At 40.7% G+C, this 20,105-nt stretch overlaps 1 protein-coding gene across 14 annotated transcripts in view; it reads right to left on the bottom strand.

The window, feature by feature from the left end:
- The window catches only part of TGFBR3 (transforming growth factor beta receptor 3), a 198,569-nt gene that overhangs the window by 18,428 nt on the left and 160,036 nt on the right, over positions 1-20,105 (bottom strand). For 9 of the 14 annotated variants that reach the window (XM_082476818.1, XM_082476814.1, XM_082476817.1 and 6 more), the window contains 7 exons: positions 18,553-18,890; positions 17,995-18,147; positions 15,105-15,245; positions 14,768-14,926; positions 10,310-10,609; positions 9,714-9,749; positions 7,311-7,431 (listed from right to left, as the gene is read on the bottom strand). In XM_082476818.1, coding sequence (XP_082332944.1) covers positions 7,311-7,431; positions 9,714-9,749; positions 10,310-10,609; positions 14,768-14,926; positions 15,105-15,245; positions 17,995-18,147; positions 18,553-18,890 — 1,248 coding nt within the window. The remainder of the gene's footprint in view (positions 1-7,310; positions 7,432-9,713; positions 9,750-10,309; positions 10,610-14,767; positions 14,927-15,104; positions 15,246-17,994; positions 18,148-18,552; positions 18,891-20,105) is intronic. The other 5 variants (XM_082476809.1, XM_082476811.1, XM_082476810.1 and 2 more) reach the window with 3 other exon arrangements.

Here is a 20,105-nt window from a genome sequence, read left to right as displayed (position 1 = left end):
AGCCTAATCTCATTTGAGGTTTCAACCAGCCCAGTAAGGGAGGCAGAAAAAGAATTCTTATCACTATTTTACCAATGAGCAGCCTGAGACTGTTATCATGTGACCAGCCCAAGGTCAGAGCCGGAAAGCATCAGGGTAGGGGCTGACCAAGGATTCCAGATTCTGCCCTGTAAGCTAAATGACTGGTGAGTGTTGCTCTGTCCTTAGCTGGGGAAGCACTGATTAAGAAGGTACTTGTGCATAGCGACATGCTATTCTCAACAGTGAGAATATCATAGACCAGGGGGTAGCATATAACAGCCAACCACTCTATTTTTGTTTAAGTGAACTAAAGATGAATTTTATATTTTTAAGTCATTGAAAAAAATGAAAATAATATTTTATGACGTGAAAATTATATGAAAGTGAAATCTGTTCCATAAATAAAGTTTTATTTGAACATAACGAGGCTCATTCATTTATATATTGTCCACCGCTGCTTTCACACTGCAACAGCAGTTAAATAGTCGAGGCAGGGACTCCATAAGCCACAACCTGAAAATATTCACCATTTGGCCCTTTATAGAAAAAATGTGATAAGCCCTCACACAGACTCTGCCCCTGTTCTTGAGAGTTTAAAAGTGATGTGTTTAGTGCCTCTCTTCATCTCCATTTTCATTCAATAAAGGAACACACACCTTGTGTTGGAATCCATAGGGAAGCAAAAAAAAAAAAACTTGTGAAAAACTGACCAAAACAAGCAGCATTTGAGTTGATGTTTATAAAAATAAAAAAAGCTAGATAGGATTGTAAATTCTCGGGAGTAACCATCTCAGCTGGTTGATCACATTCTTGCAGCATGGGGTATCACGGTCCAGCTCTAAGGGAAGGAATGCTATGGGATGAATCAAAGCCACTACAACTGAACGGTGCCCCCTGGAGTTGTGCAGCATAGTGGCCCTGGGATCAGGATATATGCGAAAGTTATACTTAAATAAAATCACCAAGAAAATTAAAATAATTGTGTGTTTTTAAGAAAATCTATTTCAGTGTGCAGAACACACACCAACTACACAATGCACATAAGAGACTGTCTCTTGGGAGTTTGGCTCCGCCAGCCTTATTGGCAGCAATAAAGTAACAACAGTGATGCCTTACATTTGTACGTTTGTATAGTGTTCTACAATTGACAAAAAACCTTCACTTACATTTTCTCATTTTAAACTCTCAAGAGTCCTATGAAGTAGGGGTATCTAACCACAAAATTCTTCAAGAAGTAGTGGTTTGATACGCTGAACTAAGTCCAAAGGCATTTAAAGGTCTCTATAGCGTTCATCATGCGAGAAATATACACAGTTCTGGGAAGAGTTCCATTCAATCAACCACCCATAGTTAAACTCTGTCACTCAAAATCCCCAAGAGGTTTCAAATAATGATTCTCCCCGAAGGAGACCTCATATGTGAGAATGTAGGTTTTATAGTAAGGCCTGTGTGATAGATGACATTGTTTTAAAATTCTTAATGGATTTACGTTATGACCTAATCCTCTTACCCCACCCCAAAAAGGGGCCTCCTCATAGAGCTAAGCAGAAACAGTTGTTGCTCATTTCCCCAGAGGCGAAGTTCCTCCATGCTTTCTGTGCATAAACAATAATAAGCACAAGCTGCAGATACAAGGTTAAAGGATTTTATCCTCTAACATTTTTGTTCCAAAATTCCCAATAACCCCTGAGTATAACTAAAATAGTTTGATCTCCACTGGAACCCTATGATCGAGTTGGCATGCTGAAAGGAAAAGAGTGGACAGAACAATATTTACTTTTGGTTTAAGGGTACGACTGCAAGAAAGGAATCCTAGCTATTACTATAAAGAGAATTTTAACAGTAAAGATTTCTTTACAGACAGAACAAACTATAATCAACATTTTGAATTAAATCTTTTCATATACTCTGAGCAAACTTTGGTCTGCCCCAGAACCAAAATTTCCCTCCTCAGACTGTTAGGCATGGTTTTCATAAAAGGGATATTTCTGGGGTTATGCATGAGTAACTGACCACAGCTTCTCAATTCAGTTCTCCTAAACATGGCAGGACCAGGCAGGCCCACAGGGAAATGAGGTGTCTAACAGGCACCCACATCTATTAGTATTTGGCACAGAAGGAAGGATGGGGAGACAAAGAAGCTTGTGCAGGCCACTGAAGATATACTTTTTACTAACTTTATTGCACTCAATAAATTAATTAATCTCTTCTCTGGGTTCTTTCAATATCACTGCAATTGCCTATTCACTTATCTGCATCCTTCTACTAGATCAGTGGTTCTCAACTGGGGGTGATTTTTGCCCACTTGGCTCCTCAGGGGACATTTGGAAATGTCTAGACACATTTTGGGTTGTCACAACTGCTGGTAGAAGGGTTTGCAAAGGACATCTAGTAGGTAGAGGCCAGGGACGCTCCTCAACATCCTACAATTCACGGGATAATGCCCACAGCAAAGAGTTCAAAGACAGGAAAGATAGGAAAATTTGTTTACTATATGCCAAGCATGTAGTAGGTCCTCAATAAACATTTCTGTTATAAATAACCATAAATATCATATATATCTTATTATTGCATACATACCCTAGCAACTCAACTTCCATGCTGCTTTCAGAGTAGTCTTCCTAAACGATCTGACCATCGGTTCTCTACTTGAGATCTTTGATGGGTCTCAACTTTTAAAGGTGCATACTGGAATATTTGTGAATAAAATGAAATGTCTGGGTTTCCTTCAAAACAATCCAGGGACAGGAAGTGATAAAACAAAACTGGCTATGAATTGGTAATTGTTGAAACCAATTGAAGGGTTTATGGGAGTTCATTCTACTATTACCTCTGTTTCTGTTTATATTTGAACTTTTCTAAAGTAAAAAGTTTTCAAAATGTGAAGCACATTGAATGAAATAAAACCCTATGATATCTCTTCCTTACTGGATAGAGACTGAATGTCTTGGTCTGTTAATTAAACATTCATACCATCTTTCTACTCAGCTTCCCCTCATCTCTACCTCAGCCTGAGGACAAAACCTGGCTGGTGCTTTAGACTATTTTTGTTCTGGAAAAATCAAATGTGTTCCAAAAAGTAACGCCTCTCTTGGATTAATTTCCAACTGACGTTCACAACTTTCCCTTCCACTCCCCTCTAATCCCCCGCAAAAACCCTAGTTTGGCTGAGATGTTAAGAGGAAGGAAAGGAAATTAACATTTACTGAGTGCCCATGATATGCCAGGTACTGTCCTGAGCACATTTTAATCTTTAAAAAGTTATGTGTAAAATAGATAGCTAGTGGGAAGCAGCCGCATAGCACAGGGAGATCAGCTGGGTGCTTTGTGACCACCTAGAGGGGTGGGATAGGGAGGGTGGGAGGGAGGGAGACGCAAGAGGGAAGAGATATGGGGACATATGTATATGTATAACTGATTCACTTTGTTATAAAGCAGAAACTAACACACCACTGTAAAGCAATTATACTCCAACAAAGATGTTTAAAAAAAAAAAAGTTATGTGGTAGAAATATGGAGAAAATTCAGTATTTTAAACACTTAACTTGCTAAGAATTATATACTGTATATAAATCATGGCAAATTTGGCGATGTTCTTTTGTGCCCCCAATTTTTTTTTTGTATATATGCCCTAAATTTCAGAGAAATGATTACTTTTCCCTTTCACCATAAAAAAAAAAAATCATCGCTGATGTGGTATAATCATTTTTATTATGTAAGCCCAAGTGTTCTCAAATGCTGTAAAAAGTGGTCACAGCATCCAAAGCAAACAGCACTAACCTGCCTATACTTCAAAATATTTCAGAAAATATGGTAGGATGGCACCACCTCAACTATTTTAATTGTTTTGCCATAAACCATAATCTGCATAAACTATTCACGTTTCCTGGGCTTTTTTGTGAGTTACAATTCAAAGTCACAGAACTTGTCCTAAATTTTAATACTCTCTTAAACAGTTTACATGTTTCCCAACATCTTAACCCTTTGGGGGAACAGACTTTTTTCCTTAAATTCTTTTTTTTTTTTTTTTAAATGAAAAGATTCTATTTATTTGTGTACGGTTATATGAACATAGAGAAAGGGATGGAAAGATATACACAGGATACAAAAACTGTTAACTTTCATTAACCAGGTGTGGGTTAATGACTATTTATTACCTATTTTATTATACATTTAATATTGCATCAACTGTTAGAATGAATAGGTATTAATTTTATAATTAAAAATGAATAAAAATTAAAATGAAAACTTAAATAAGTAATAAAATATATTGCTGGAAAACAGAAATTTTCTCAAATTATTGCATTTCTCCTCTTCCTTTAAACCCACTTCTTTTTTTTAAAATTTTTATTGAAGTATAGTTGCTTTACAATATTGTGCTAGTTTATACTGTACAGCAAAGTGAATCAGCTATACGTATACATATATCCCCTCTTTTTTGGATTTCCTTCTCATTTAGGTCACCACAGAGCACTGAGTAGAGTTCTCTGTGCTATACAGTAGGTTCTCATTAGTTATCCATTTTACACATAGTATCAATAGTGTAAATTCTTCAACTTCTTTTCATTTCATAATTATTAGAGTACTTGGGTGCTAACTTGCATACCAGTGTGATGCAGCATGAACAGGGGAAGAGGCCAGGAAGAGGGGTATGAAGAGATAGATGCCTATGTTGCTTGCAGTTTTTATTAAAAATTAGAATCAACCTCCCCCTAGGACAAGGCATAGGGTTTAAGAGCACAGGCTCTGGAATCAAAGTTCCTTGATTTGAATCCCAGACCCACCATTTATTTATATGCCTTGGCCATCCTTGCTCTATACTATACTTGCCTCACAGAGGGGCTATGTGGATCATATACTATTATCCACATAAAGCATTTAGCACAGAGCCTTGTACTAAGTAAATGCTCAATAAATGTTAGATCATCACTATCATCATCTCCATCTCCATCATTGCCACTACCATCATCTATTGTTGAAAATTTAAGAAGCAAAAGAATTCTAATCCAATGTTGGCTCCCAAGGGACTGAGAGATCAAAGGTAGCAAAGATGTGCTGCAAGGTTCAGGAAAGTTCCATTAAAAGCAGTGGCCCAGAGGAGGGACCCAGAATTATTTATTTAGTCTTGATGGCCTATTCTCCCTGTCCACAGAAGGAAGAAACACCACCTGAAATGTGTCCGTGCTACTGGCAGTGGTAGCCACAGAGCAGCCCTGTGGCTGGCTGTGAAGTTGAAAACCTCTATCCGCTGCCCCAGAAAACCCAAGTGTTGAGAAATAAGATGGACCAAATGGCCAGGGAGAGCTAGAACCTTGGCCCAGTCTCCAAAGAGCATCCATATAGTAAAAACACAGTAAACCGTCCCATTGGTTGGGAAATTTTTACCCCCAAAGTTAATCCCAACGAGAGATCTGCCCACTTCCAGAGATACTATAGTATGTGATCTTACTACAGTAACACATTAGGCTGTCTGGCAGGAAGAACATTCATGATCCTGTTATTTTTCAAAGAGACCAATGTTATCAGGCAAATGGCCACACTCCCCTTATAAATGATTATTCCAATTCACTGAGAGGTAGAAGGAAAGCACGGACCCGAAGGGCCTGCCTGCATTGAAGAGAAATGCTTCTAGAGTCAAAGGAAAATAAACATAAAAGGTGAGAGGAGTCACTCATAAAGCTAAAAACTGCCAGAAAACCTACCCCATTCAGTGTAAAGTTAGAAAGAGCATTTGCATACAGCCTCTGGGAAGCCAGCCTACAGTCTAACCTTCTCAATTTGTTTAACAAACCGAAGCAATAAACTTTCTTCACCGCCGTGCTTCTCCACTAAAATCTACTCTCAATTAGCAAATCTCATGAAATTGCTTTGATATTTGGTAAAACTTTACTCTTGAACTTTTATGTAAAGAAAACATTGACCTTTCAGGATAATTACAAAGTTTAAATAAAAGAGGAATTACTTAGAAAAATACCACCAGACTTAAAAGAATGGATGAATGAATTACTGGAAGTTATACGGCTGCAATATTGATGCCTAATTATTGTCTGGCACAGGAAAAAGCAAGCTGCTGCCTTCAATTACCAGCAGAATGACCTCTCTCAAAATAGGTAAGAGTAACAGATGGAGTACGAGGTAGCTGTTGCTGTTGTTAAACCACTTTCACATCACAAAACAGAGCCAGCTGTCGCCCAATTGTCACATATACTTTGCAACACAGTTAATTTATTCTTATTTCTTTCCCTTGGACCCAATAAACAAGGAACTATTTGGGCAATCCACTTAGAAAGACTGAGGCTGTTACAGCTGTTTCAAACTGTTGAAAACCAACTAATAACGTAAAACAGACAACAACAACAAAAACATTGATGAGGAACCAATAAACATCTCCTATGTACATTTCACACCAACTTTAGGAGGGCTGGGAAATGAATGAAAAATGGTTTTGCTTCTTCAAACAGTACAGCTGAGTGTTACAGCTGAAAGGGCCTCTGGGGGTCATCTGGTCGAAACCCCTCTTTTTCCAGTTAAAGAAAATGAAACCCAAGGACCTAAGGGGAGAGCTCCAAAGTGCCACAGCCAGCTAGCAGGGAAAGCCAAGAGCTGTGCATAGGATTCTAAAAACTAAATTATAAATATGCACTTGAACAGTTCTCAGCCTTCTTTCGGCTGTGACACCTAAGATGGATGGTGTTCACATAGACAGTGCCCTCCCCAAAGGTATCTGCGGTCCTGAAAAAGTACTCTAATAGCTTGCAGCCAGCACAACCTTTACCAGTAGGTCATGGAAAAATGGGCTATGGACTACATGCAATTCCAGCAGGAATTCTAACCCTCTCCTATGCTTCCTCAAGGAAGCATATTTGCACGCAAGGGAGAGTGACATCGTGATGTGATGGAGGCAACCTAGACTTTGATCTAATATTTAAAGAGGAAATCATTGGGACTTCCCTGGCAGTACACTGGTTAAGACTCCACACTTCCACTGCAGGGGACACGGGTTCGATCCCTGGTTGGGTAACTAAGATCCCACATGCCGTGCAGCACGGCCAAAAGGGGAAAATAAATAAATAAATAAGGAAATCATTTGCAAATGTATCACTAACCGCATGCCAGCAGGAGAACCAACTAAATAAAATACTCCTTGGGCAAAGAATTCTATTCTAAAGTTACTAATTGGCTATTAATTTATCTTTTGAATACAAGTGGACTTTGATTTACAGTATTGCAGCTTCTTTATGAGCAGCCTTCAGGCCCCTCTTCTCTGACTGAGCCTCCTTGAAACGCACCTTTAAATTGTACTTCATGGTGGATCACAGCGAGGGGCTTGGTGAACGTCTTCTTATTCTGCATCATGGCCCAGATCATCGAGGCATCCAGCGAGGTGCAGGCTTCATCAGGAAGCACACACTGCAGAGAGGCAGAGCAAAGCAGAGTCGGGAGGTCACTCAAAAGGGCCTGCACAAGTTGACCTGTGGCCCCTTATCAGACAGCTCACAGCTGTTTACCCCAGAAAAACAGGACATTGGGGTGGTTTCAAAGAACCACAAATAATCTGGGAGATGTGAGAGCAGGCCCAGTGTATTCTCAGCTGCACTTGAAGATGCAAACATGGCTGGACGGCTTCCCACAAAACAACTGGAGGTTTTAGTGTTATTTAGTCTGAAAAATAAAAAAACTACATGATGAATGTTGGCCCTTCACCAAGCTGGCTTCACATAAATGGTTCATGTTTGTGATTTGTGATTGTGGGAAACTTCATGTATTGCATTATGAGGGTGACAGATTTTACATTTGTTGTCCAAAAAGATAATCATGTTGTCGAGTACGTTTGATTTTTTAACTCTGGTATAGGCTCATGCAAAATGAAGCTTTCCAGGGTCATCTGCTTTTAATGTTCCAAAATGAAGTCCTGGGGAGTTGTGCCCAGGTGTGGAGGCCATGAGATCAGCTGTTTCTAGCTATTTTAAGGCTCCAAACTTAGAACCAGCATGCCCAAGCCTAGTGTATCTGTTTCCATTACCTTTTTCTTTAAAATAACTTTGGTTCCTTATCTATGCCCATCAGTGGGTAAAACGCTAATGTCAATGACATCCATTCCCTTTTGTTGGAAGAGGAAACATATCAATTATTTTAGAAGTCTATACACAGCAAGGTACCCAGAAAAGTTAATTAGCTTCCAGTTCTTCCAATCACAAAAGAGCAAAGACTTGTAGCTTTATTGCCATTGCTGCTCTAGGCAACATGAAAGTCAGATACATGTTATAAGAAGACAACTCCCCCCCTCTCCCCACCCCCCCAAACAAACAAATAAGAAAAGCCCTCTTGTAAAGGGAAACAATGGATTTTCTGTGGAGAGGAATCATTACTGAAAAGATTTGCATTTTAGGAAAAGCCTTCTTACTTTCCTACTAGTTCTTTGGTTAAGCAAGAGTCTATGATTCTACAACGAACTCACTGCAAGACCCTGGGCAAGACACTGAACTCTCTGGCCTCAATTTCATCAGCAATGGGCAGGGTTGGACTCAACGATCTTTGAGAACTCTTCCTAGAAGATTCTTTGGCTCTGTCTATTGTCATAGAAAGCACTCACAGGAATGTGGAAATATTAACCACAGGCAGCAAACAGAGGGACAGTGGTAACAGCTCTATAAATGGTCCTCTGTCATCATCTCTACCGTCTCATTTGCTCCTCTACCCAGGAGGGAAGCCGGTACTATTACTTCAGTGGTACAGATGAGGACACGCAGGTTCTGAGAGGTCAGGGACTTGCTAATATCCTGTTGGTAAGCAGCAGGCCTTCCTTCTCGGTCCTCCGTGCTCTTTCCACTCTATCTTGCCTTGGATATAAATAGCGACTTTAGGCTTAGGGTCACATCCTATGTCATCCCCTGTGACTTAGAGCTCTCCTTTGAATGTTCTGGAAGGAAATATTAGGACTAATTTTCACAGATTAACACACTATGAAGTTGGGCTGCCACAGGCCAGGTTCACTGAAAGGTAACAGCCACAGCCATCAGTAAAGACCCCTGGTAACTGCCAGGCCTCCCCTCCTAGATCCCTAACTCCTAAAAGCTATCCTCTGGGTCCCAGCCATGTACGAAGCTCCACATGGTTTTCTACCATGGTCCACTACACCCCAACCTTGATGGCCACTGGAAAGTGAAGGCCCACACAGCTAAGGCACCAATGTTTCCAAAGGCAACCTAAAGAACACAGCCTAAATCACCTTATATATATATATATATACGTACTCCCTGAGGACTATGAAATCAGATTTGCTATATTTTCAAATGTATTATAAAATTTCCTATGGTCTTATGGAGAAATGGATGCCCAGGGGAATATAATAGTGCAAAGGATTCATATCAATGGTAATCCATCCAATAATAATAATTTTTCCTTCTCCCTCTACACCCATCTCTTACAACCTATGTATCAGGTGAGAAAATTCCATCCATACAATACCTTATTAATGATATGACTCGATTATTAGACTTTTAGACATTAATTGATATGTGATTATAAAAGGAATAGAAGTCAGCTTACACTGTGTGAGATGTCTAAAAAATAAATGCACATATGAAATTATACATAATTATGGCAGATCACAGAAACAAAACTAAGCAGAAGATACCCTTTGTGCACAGGGCCAAAATGATGAGGTAATTACCCTTGCTGATCCCCCCTACCTTGGCCACGCCAGCAAGGTCAAAGGGTTCTGATTTCTGTTGTGGCAATAGAATGTACTGGTTCAATGTGGGGAGTGACATGAGGCGAACATGACGAACCGATGAGAAACCAAGAAAAATTAAAATATTTGTTAGTTTCCCTTAGAAGTCCTCATGAGACAAGTCAACCTTATAACTCACACAGAGAAGGTCAAAAAACAACTGCAATACAAATCTCAGCGGGACCTGGAAAAATTAATCCTCACACTGAACTTGTCCTTCGGCTCTCTGTACTCTTGGCACTGGATACTATCTGAATAGCAAAGATAAAGCCAGACCTCTCCTTCAATGGAAAACAGTCTTGATTTATCATTCGTAAGATACTACTGAGTAGCACGCATGGAAAAAAAAAAAAAAAATCATACTGTCAGGATTTATTCTCTAAGACTCCATAAAACTCACAGTTCCCTGCTAACATGAACTTTATGGCTTCAACTGGGCAGTTCCCAAACCCAAAACCTCAACCTGCTGTAACTTGTGATTAAACTTCTCTGGTAGGTCACTGCCTCACCTAAAAATGTCAAAATAACAGTACAAATGGATGAAGGCCCACTAACCTTAGGTAACTTCTGGGGGTCCTTTTCCTTTTTGGTACACAATGTGAGCTCACACTGTAGAAAGAGCAGGGAGGTGTTGAAGATGGGCTTAAAAACAAAGCTGAATCGTTTCTTATCTATCTCGGCTTGCGGGATAGGAAAGTGCACTCTCTTGGGATTGTAGAATTTCACAGATTCATCTTTAGGACAAATGTTCTCAATGATAGTATAATCAGACATCCTATCAGGGTTCGAATATGGAGAGATAAAGCACGTTTGGATGGCAAATCCCAGTTCTTGGTCAGCCTTGGTAACGGACACCTACAACAGAACAGAAAGATCAATTCAGAAACAAGTTAGCATGTCACTTTCACTCTAGGCACAAGGGTAACATACCAAAGCGGCCCTTCTGATGAAAGACATTGCTTTACTTTCCTAACATATCTATATAGTCTTCCTTCTAATTACAAAAGTTAACACACACTAATTGAAGAAACAGATGTTTTCCTTTAAACTTGGTATAGATGATACAGTGAATTATTTAGTTCAAGTCCCAGCCTGGAAGAGTCTATAATACAAGATAAATAAGTCTCTTCAACCTCCCATAAGTCCTCTGGGAAATAAAAACAAAAGTACATCATGCACCTAAGTGGATTTTCCCAAATAAACAAAACACCAGTAGGCAAAGCCCCTAATGTCATTAATAGTGTATCACCTGTAAGGCAAGCTCTTTTAAAAAATTACTCCAAAAATAAAGGACAGAGGCAGAATCTATTTAAACTAGGCACGGAAGACCAAACTTCTAAACTGCAGCAAGTCAGACTGACCCTAAAACATTGCAGTAAAGCTATAGATTCGCCTGAAGTCCTGCTTCATGGTGAGCAGGCAGAGCTGGCCTCTGGGGCTGCATGTCGGGGAGGGTGCAATCTGGTGGCGATCACAGGCCTGGCAAAGTGTCCCCGCTTCTCAGAGGTCCAAACCAGACCTTGCCAAGTACTCTCCCTTCACTCTTTAAGCCCAAGGGTGTTTTAAGGGAAATCTAATCTGGAAATGTTTCCGACTCATTTACACTTCCCTCTTACAAAACATTTGTATGGGCTATGTCCAAACCTTGTTAAGGTTCTTTTCTTTAGAAACAGGAAGTAGTATTTGGCCAAGAGTAAACAGAATTCAATTCTCATCTCAACTACCAATTCAAATCTCAACTATCCTGAATTCAGCTAAAATCCTCAAACCAGACTGGATCCTCCATTTGGTGACACACGGATCACTGTGTGAACTGCCTCTCCCCTCTATTGCCTCATTCCTCGACTAAACTCAGGATCAAAATAAACTTAAAACACTTTAGAAATAAAGTTGGTCCTTAACCATAGGCCAATAGCCCCAGAATCCTTTCAAAGGCATGAAGATATAAACACACTTTCCATTCTGAAATACCCAGGGGAAATCCCTGACATTGCATGGGGCTTTTAGGCCACAGCACTATTTTGAAAGATCCCTATGTGGTTAACTGCAAGACGCTAAACAATGAAGATGACTGTGATAATGACATTTTGTTGTGCCTTAAAGCTTAATCCCTGAGAATAGTCTTATGAGATAAATATTTTCATCTTCATTTTATAAATGGAGGAAAAACTGAACACACAGGATAGCTGACTTGTTCAAAATCATATCTAACAAACACTGGGTGAAACCAAGGCTTGAGCCCAGGTCTTCTGAGCCCGTCTATTTTCTCTTCACTATTTCACTGCAGCTACAGGGTCAATTCAAGCCACCCATGATGTGGCCAGGAAGGGTGCTTGGTAAGAAGTCTTTCCAGGAAGTAGTATTTGGTAGTCTGAAAATATTCACACTTCATTATTTTTACAGTATTTCCAAAAATGAGATATTTAATCTTGGGAAAATGGCAAATTACATATACTCTATTTTAAAAAGTGGCCTTTAACATGAACTCAGAACCCACAATGCAAAAATGTGTGACAGAAGAAATGCAAACCTCTTCTCTAATCTCAAAGAAAGTATGCAATGGCAGAATGTCTAAGGTATTCCAAAAAGTTGTTTCGATGAGAGGAAAAAAATTGTCAACAAGTCTTTTCCTCTGAAATGGACCGGAAATGAGTAGCGGCAGGACTCTGCTGCTCACGCGCTGTGAGCCCTAAACCTTGGGTTTTCCCCCACAGAACGAGGGCACTAACACTGACTAGATACGGTGATTGTGACGATCTGTAAAGTCAAAATTACATGCACACACCACAGTTCCCTTCTAGTTAAGAAATGCCGGCTATTATTAATAGTATTAGTCTAGATTTAAATTTCGGGGGGTTATATATAGATATATATTCTTTTAATTTCCCAAGACAAATGAACTAAAAGAAAAGCTGCCAACTATGTGACCAACTATCACCCAAGGATGACCAAAGACCAGGTGGCAAAGCTGATAATGTCTTGGATTAAAGGAAGAGACTAGGATCTAGAGGAAATAGAAGATTCTGGGAGGGGATGTGGTAAGGATGACCACGAGAAGAAACATGGAAATGGTTCTTTAGACCAAGCCAATGACTGGGTAAGTTTTATTTACTTTCCCCAAATAAAAAATTTTATTATTAGCAGTGCAGTCCAAACTGGGAAACAAGGACTAGGCATGGCTGCTATCCTATTTAGCAAAATATTTACAGATTCTCTCTCATATTTCAGGTGGTTTAAAACAACTTCAAAATAAAGCAGTTTATACCATTTTCCCCCTCCCCAGATTCTCTTCAGTGTATTATTATTATTATGTATTATTATCATGTATAATGGTATTTAAAATGGTACAGCAAAAAGATTTGGTTCACTTTTTTCCATCACTTGACCATGTCTTTGATTAAATTTAATTACGAACAATATAGATGATATATAAATGGGAAAATAAGAATGAAAAAGAAAATGAATTTCAAGCAAGCCAACACTGGGGGTGGCGGGGTGGGGGAGAAAACCCAAAACACCCAGGTTAGGATACATGAGGAAGATTTAAGGCAGCAACGCCATAGACTGGCAAAGTCAGGCACACATCTGGAAAAGAACAAACTGCAATGAAGCAGCACCCCTAAAATCCACAGCATAACAGCGAACCACTGACCAACCACACATGTGGATTGTGCAGCCGGAAAAGCAAGAAGAAAACAACGCATCTTGGATTAGGAGAGAGCTCTGATTAGGGACAGCACGTAGAAAGCAGTATATTTTCCCCAGCAGAGAAAGGAGGTATACCCAAAGAAAGACAAGATCTCTCAGAAGAGGGAATCAAAAAGAAGGAGACGATCCAGGAAAATGTCTAGAGCCAGTGGGCTCCGTCCCAGAATCAGTACAAATGTGAGTTATTTGTCTTGCTTAACTAGAAATATGTGCAGTGAAGTCGCTTTTAATATATGGAAGTATCCCATTTTGGCCCCTTAAGCGTCTCCCTCCTCCCACAGTGAAGGAGAACACCAGCTTGCAGCTCAGCACCAAAACCAGCTCAACAGAGGACGACTTCCACGTAAGACCAGCAGACATTCTGGGGCCATGAGGATATTGATCTTCTCTAGAATCCAATCTGTGAACTTGGATATTTGCACTGCTAAGAGGTTACATTTTCTCCCCCTTTCAAATGGTACTTTGAGGATAAACGATAGCATCCAGTGGATAACAACAGTGTGGGCTCTGGAGCCAGATGGTCTGAGCATGAACTCTGACTCTGAACTCTAGTAGGTACTAACTGTGTGACCTTAGACAAGTTTGTGCCTCAATTGCCTCATCTACAAAATGGGGATATTAATAGCCCTGTCTCACAGAATTGCTTCGAAGAGTAAAATACTACAATACTTATTATAACTGAGCTTGGCACAAAACAAATCTGCAATAAATGTTAGCTGTTGTTATTTCATTATTACCATCACTACCTAATATTTTTGTAGTCATTCCAAAGATTTATGTTATGTGTGGTTATTACTGTTATATATAGGAAATAGTTTTAATGAATTTATAGATACATTTCGATGATGATCTAGAAAAAGCAATTTTCATGAGATACAGTAACACACAGTATTTCACTCAAAAGTATCCACAGTTTAAAAGATAGTAGTCTCTGAGGTGGTTTGAAATATTCCTTGGTTAATTCTAATATTGCAGCTACTGAACAACTGTCCTTAGCAAAAATGCTAAGGACAAAGTAAGGACAGGGCTTTATTAGAATTCACAGTGCCGATTTTTATTTAAACATTTATCCATTCATCTACAAAATACTCTCTCCGTTTAGAATGAACGTAGTGAATACTGAAATTTCCTGCTTTGGTCAGAAATCGATGTGGGAGCGTTTTCTAAGCCACACCCTCACGCAGAGCTGGTCAAAGCGGTGAGGAAGGGCAGGAAGAGGTCTGCCCCAGCTGCTTTCACTCATGCCCAGGAGCTACTACGAATCTGCTTTAACCTAACAGCCCAAGGCTAACATTTGGGTCTCACCTCAACAAAAACATGTCCGTTCTCTGCCACAGAGAAGACCCCTTGGGAGGGCACCAGAAAGAGGTCAGTGTTGTACAGCTCCATGTTGAAGGTGACATTTCTGTTGGGTGGGTCCTGGAAGCTACTGGGATTCCCCACCTGCCGCAGGCTACAATTAAACTGGAAAAAAAAAAAAAACCACACACACACAGATGGAGATAAATCACAGTCAAATGAAGCTTGTAGCTTTATGAGCTTTAGCCTTTAACATCTGATTCTATTTTCCAATAGTCCCTGACTAAAGCTGACCAAAAAGACACCGGTCTCTACAAACTTCCTACTACAAATAAACACATACCACCACAATTTCAGGTCGGCTGAAGAAGGAAGTATCTCCTTCATCCGTATCTCCCGGAAATCCATTATCACCTGACTCCAAATCTTCATAACCATCTGGCCAGCCACTACTATCCCCAGGGGGTGGAACCTGTATTACAATCTAAAAGGCAAGGAAAGCACAATGTTATAAAAACACCAAATCACGTGCCTTTGGTTCTACCTCACACAAACACCCATGTAATAATTCAGAGGCAAACTGAAAATCTGACTTAAAAAAAAAAAACCAACTTCAAGTATTTTTAGGACTTCATCCTCAAAGAGATGAAAAAGAAGAAACCCAATGCATGTTCAAATTAAGATTGACAGTAAAATATGTATTTTCCCCTGTGACAAAATATAAATTATTTCAAACAGTGGGAAAACACCAGACACTGAAATGGGATTGGATGGGGTTGTCAATAGGCCCCCCTATACTGTGGGGGGTGGGAAGGGGTTCTCCTTAGGAACCTTATTATGGAAAACCCTAAGAAATACTGATTTGGCTAATCCAAGGAGCTCCTGTAATTTGTATCTGTCAAGATTTGACCAAGTTTGGTTTGAGTTAGAAGCAAAGGACCTGATGTTTACTATTGAGCCATTCTCTCCTCACTTTTACTCCTGCACTCCTCCATCTCCCCAATATATCTTTTTTTAAAAATAAATTTATTTATTTATTTTTGGCTGTGTTGGGTCTTCGTTGCTGCACGTGGCCTTTCTCTAGTTGTGGCGAGCGAGGGCTCTATAGGCATGCGGGCTTCAGTAGTTGTGGCGCGTAGGCTCAGTAGTTGTGGCTCACGGGCTCTAGAGCGCAGGCTCAGTAGTTGTGGCGCACGGGCTTAGTTGCTCCGCAGCACGTGGTCTCTTCCCCGACCAGGGCTCAAACCCGTGTCCCCTGCATTGGCAGGCGGATTCTTAACCACTGTGCCACAGGGAAGTCCCCCAATATATCTTTTGTATGGTGTATAGATGCAGGAAAGAACATCATGTTTTATGACATGACAACCTATCTTAACACTGGTTGAAATGATTATTCCTAGGTTAGCTCCAGATAAGGTGAAAAAATTTGCCCAAGGACCAGGACTCCATACATTAACTCCTAATTTCTTTGCATATATAATATAGTTATACTTTTTGTTTGATTTTTCACTCCACATCCTTAGATTTTTAATATGTTGCAAAACAAAAATACATATTAAGTCTGAAAGTTACTACAAACAATTATAACTGGAAGAAATAGTTAAAATAGCCACTGAAGAGGTGAATGGGAAGGAAATGAAGGAACACTGCCTCTCTATTCTTTACCAGGCCCTCAAAAGAAAGTACTGATGCAACTGAAGCAAGTTAGGTTATGACTTACCCTATCATAATTTAAAAAAAAAAAAAAGAAAGAAAGAATGAATATACGCTTCTCTCCCGAGGCAGGTGGCACTTTTTTTTTACTTAACAGACTGATTACCATGGCCTCTTATTGGCATTAATTTAGACAAAAGTTTAAAATTCCAAAATCAAGTATACCAGTAATATACGACATTCATTACATCTGGAAAAACTGGATAACTGCAAGAAAATTAGAGTTGGAATTGGCAGAAGAGGGTTCATCATAGAAGTCAAAGGTTAATAAAAGATTTCAGTAACAAAGGGAGAGTAACTGCCGCTACCTAGAGTTGGGGGAAGATTAGTGGATGAGAGGTCAGGAAGCTGCATTCAGTCCTGGCTCTACTGTTAACTAGTCTCTCAAATCCAAGCAAGTCTCTTAACTCCCTGGAGTTCCATTTCCTCACCTGTGAAATGAGGACGTTGAATGAGATCAGCTTAGGGCTCTTTCCAGCTCAAACATTCTCAGATTGTCTGAGGAACAATAACCTTGGCTCACAGGAGAGTCAGTCTCCACATGAGCCACACTGACCAGAGAGCCAGTCTCTTCTCTGGCTAGGATGAGCCCATCTGTTGACTGGCAGTGGAATAAACAGAGCAGTCGGGGCCTCCCCGTGCCAAGCCAAAGCTGGGGTAGGCGCTGAGTGCAGGCACACACACCATGTCAAAGCTGGACACAGGGATCTTTGAGCCCTATTTCTACCAGCAAAAGTACAACTCAAATTGCAAACTTATCACTTTAAAGTCCTTTTGAAATTTCATGTTCAAATTCTTTTAACGTTCACTGTTAAGCGTCCGTCTCTACAAGAACAGATTTAGATGAATCTGTTCTGACAAGATTCTGACAAGAATCATGTCTGGAAAGTGAAGGGTAGCTATTGCAATGGATTATCATTGGGAGAATCTGTGGAATCTCTCTCTGGGTAACTTCAAAAGTAGAAGATTTTCTTCAATTTAGGGTCTTTCTTAGAGATGGAGAGAGATTTAACACTTTCTCGAAGGACCTTTTCAGACTTCTCTCTTTTGGTTCTTTTGTTCATGAGGGAGGGAGAAGTCCTCCTACTTCTAGACAAGACTCAGATGAGGCCAGAGAGACCACGGATCTGGTTAGCTCAGTTGTATAGAGGCGCTCACTCATAGCCCAAGGGGTTGGATTTTATCCTTATGTGGACCAGGCCATCCGAGCCTGCAGCTTAGCCGGGAAAAGTCATAATCACCTTGCCAGTGAAACTCTGCCAAGAGGAGATGGAAGGAAGGGTGGGAAAGATCACCACAAATGCTCCAGCCGAGAAAACAGGGCCTCCCAACTCCCACAGACTCACCAACAAAACAAATAAAAGAGTTCAGGGTCATACTACATCCCATTTTGTTGAGAACTGACACTTGGCTTTGTTCAGACCCTCCTCACTTTCCTAGAAGTCTTAAGACTAATTTTAAGGTAACAACACCCAGCAAGGCTCTGGCAAAGGGAAAGCTTTGTCCTGGAGAACACTCACGGAGTTGTAGTAAACCACACCATAAGGGGCTGATCGCCGGTGCCGAGTCCCACAGCCATTCAGGGGAGACTCCAAAATGAAGTGGGTGCCATTCATCTTGGCCTTGCATGTGGGATCCAACAGGGTGAGCTCCACCCCAGAGTAGCCGCTGGCCTGAAACAACAACGACTGAAGACATAAAGGGGGGCTCACAGGCCATTCTACAGCATGCAGTTAACACATTTTGCTTGGTCTTCCAAGTTGCTGGAGGCCTGCACTTCCCCTCCCCCCTTACCTCCTTTCAGCCTACCATCTCTCAACAGCCTCAGAATTGTGTTTGTTGGCCTTGGAAATTCAATAGCAAAATATTGACACACAAGGATCTGGAACCCCCCTCACTGAGAACAACAGGAACCGGGTGAGAATCACAGCCAAGGGGAAGTGAGCCCATCCAACTGAGAAAACAGTATCAAATCTCTGGAGTTCAAAAGTGAAAGAGCTGGAAATAACTAACACAGACTGAGGCAAGATGGGGAGGGAGGTAGCCTTCCCTTCTCTCCTTTAAGAAATGGCACCCACCTGAAACGAATCTTTTTCTATAGCCACAGTCATCTTTTCATTGTCACATTTGACTGACAGGGCAACATCCATCCTCCCCTGCACCTCCTCGGCCTCTCTGGGACCAGGAAACAGTTGTATGCTGGGGATGACAGGGTCCGTTGGCCGAGGGATCCCATCTTCTTCCCCTTCCTTCCAGCCTGTCCTGGAGATATCGGGGAAGGGAAAGGGGAAACCTCCATTTCGGCCTCCCCTTCCCCGGATGGGTGGGTTGTCCAGGGCAGGCAGGGTGCCAGGGTTCAGCAGGATCCGTAGCTCAGGAGGGATGGTATGGACTTCCTCATCTCTCATCTCCTCTGCTGGTAAGAGAAGAAGGCAAAACATCATCAGTGTTTGATGCCAGGCCACAGTCATATCATTAGAGGCAAGAACAGGAGAAATTAGCAAAGAATGGGCATGTGTAAAATTACTCTTAACAAGCAATGTATAAAAGAGATGAGGAGTCTGGAAGCCTGAATTCTAGTGCTGATGTTCTTTCTAACTGGTTGAATGGCTTTGGGTAAGTGGCCTACCTCTCTGTGCCTCAGTTTCCCAATTTTTAAAATTAAGAGGTTGGATTAGACCAGTGGTTCTCAACTTTGGCTGCACATTAAAATCACTCTGGGAGCTTAAAAAAGAAAATCCCTATGCTCAGGCTGCATCCCAGGCCAATTAAAAACTGAACTCTCTTTAAATCATTATGTTTTAAAGCTCCCCATGTGATTCCAATGTGGAGCCAAGATTAAGAACCACTGGATTAGATGATTTCTAAGGCCCTTCAATCTATACAAATCTACTATTTGAATAAGTTATGTGGGACAATATTATTCCATTCGAATGCCAATGAAATACTTTCCTTGAATCTAGAGATTCTTTAGCACAGTTTCTCTAAAGATTTCTTGAAACAGTATTGGTATTTTGAAATGACTTTGCTACCTCCTTTTTGAGTGCTAAATTCTAACACGTATCTGGGTACCCTGGCCTTTTAGAACCTAATCCCAAAGGAAGAAAGAAAAAGCTGCTTAGGCACAGTTATTCCTTCAAAGGGAGAGACATATTTCCATACAATCCATACTCATTATTCTGTCATATTTTCAACAATTTAAAGAAAAAAATTTTTTCCCCGTATTCTCTAGATCCACTATCCAAAGCCAACTGACGTATGCTGGAGGTCAATCCATCTCAGTGGGAGTTGGGAATAAGGATGACAGTGGATGTTGGCTCTCCTTCGATACTATTTTTTTGAAAAGCATGGCACAGTTGTATGGGTCCAAAAGGAGTCAGAGGTTTGGAGGTTTTTAATTTGTACTTTGATTAAAAATACCCCTTCACAATCACCCTTCGAGGTGGGCCAATTGTTTCCCTCATATGACTGAGAAGGAATCTGAGGCTCAGAGGTTAAGCAACTTCCAAACAGTGAACAAATGGCAGGGCTGGGACTTGAACCTGTACTCCTAACCTTCATTCTACCGGCACTGCACTCAGTAGTGGTACTGTGTGGTGAGCAAGAGGTCTGGGGATCAGAAAACCTGGGT

Source organism: Balaenoptera physalus (genome assembly GCF_965194825.1).
Source record: "Balaenoptera physalus genome assembly, chromosome: 1".
In the NCBI taxonomy this organism is placed as follows: domain Eukaryota; kingdom Metazoa; phylum Chordata; class Mammalia; order Artiodactyla; family Balaenopteridae; genus Balaenoptera; species Balaenoptera physalus.
Note: the sequence above shows the minus strand (reverse complement) of the source record. Positions and strands in the feature narration are given on the sequence as shown.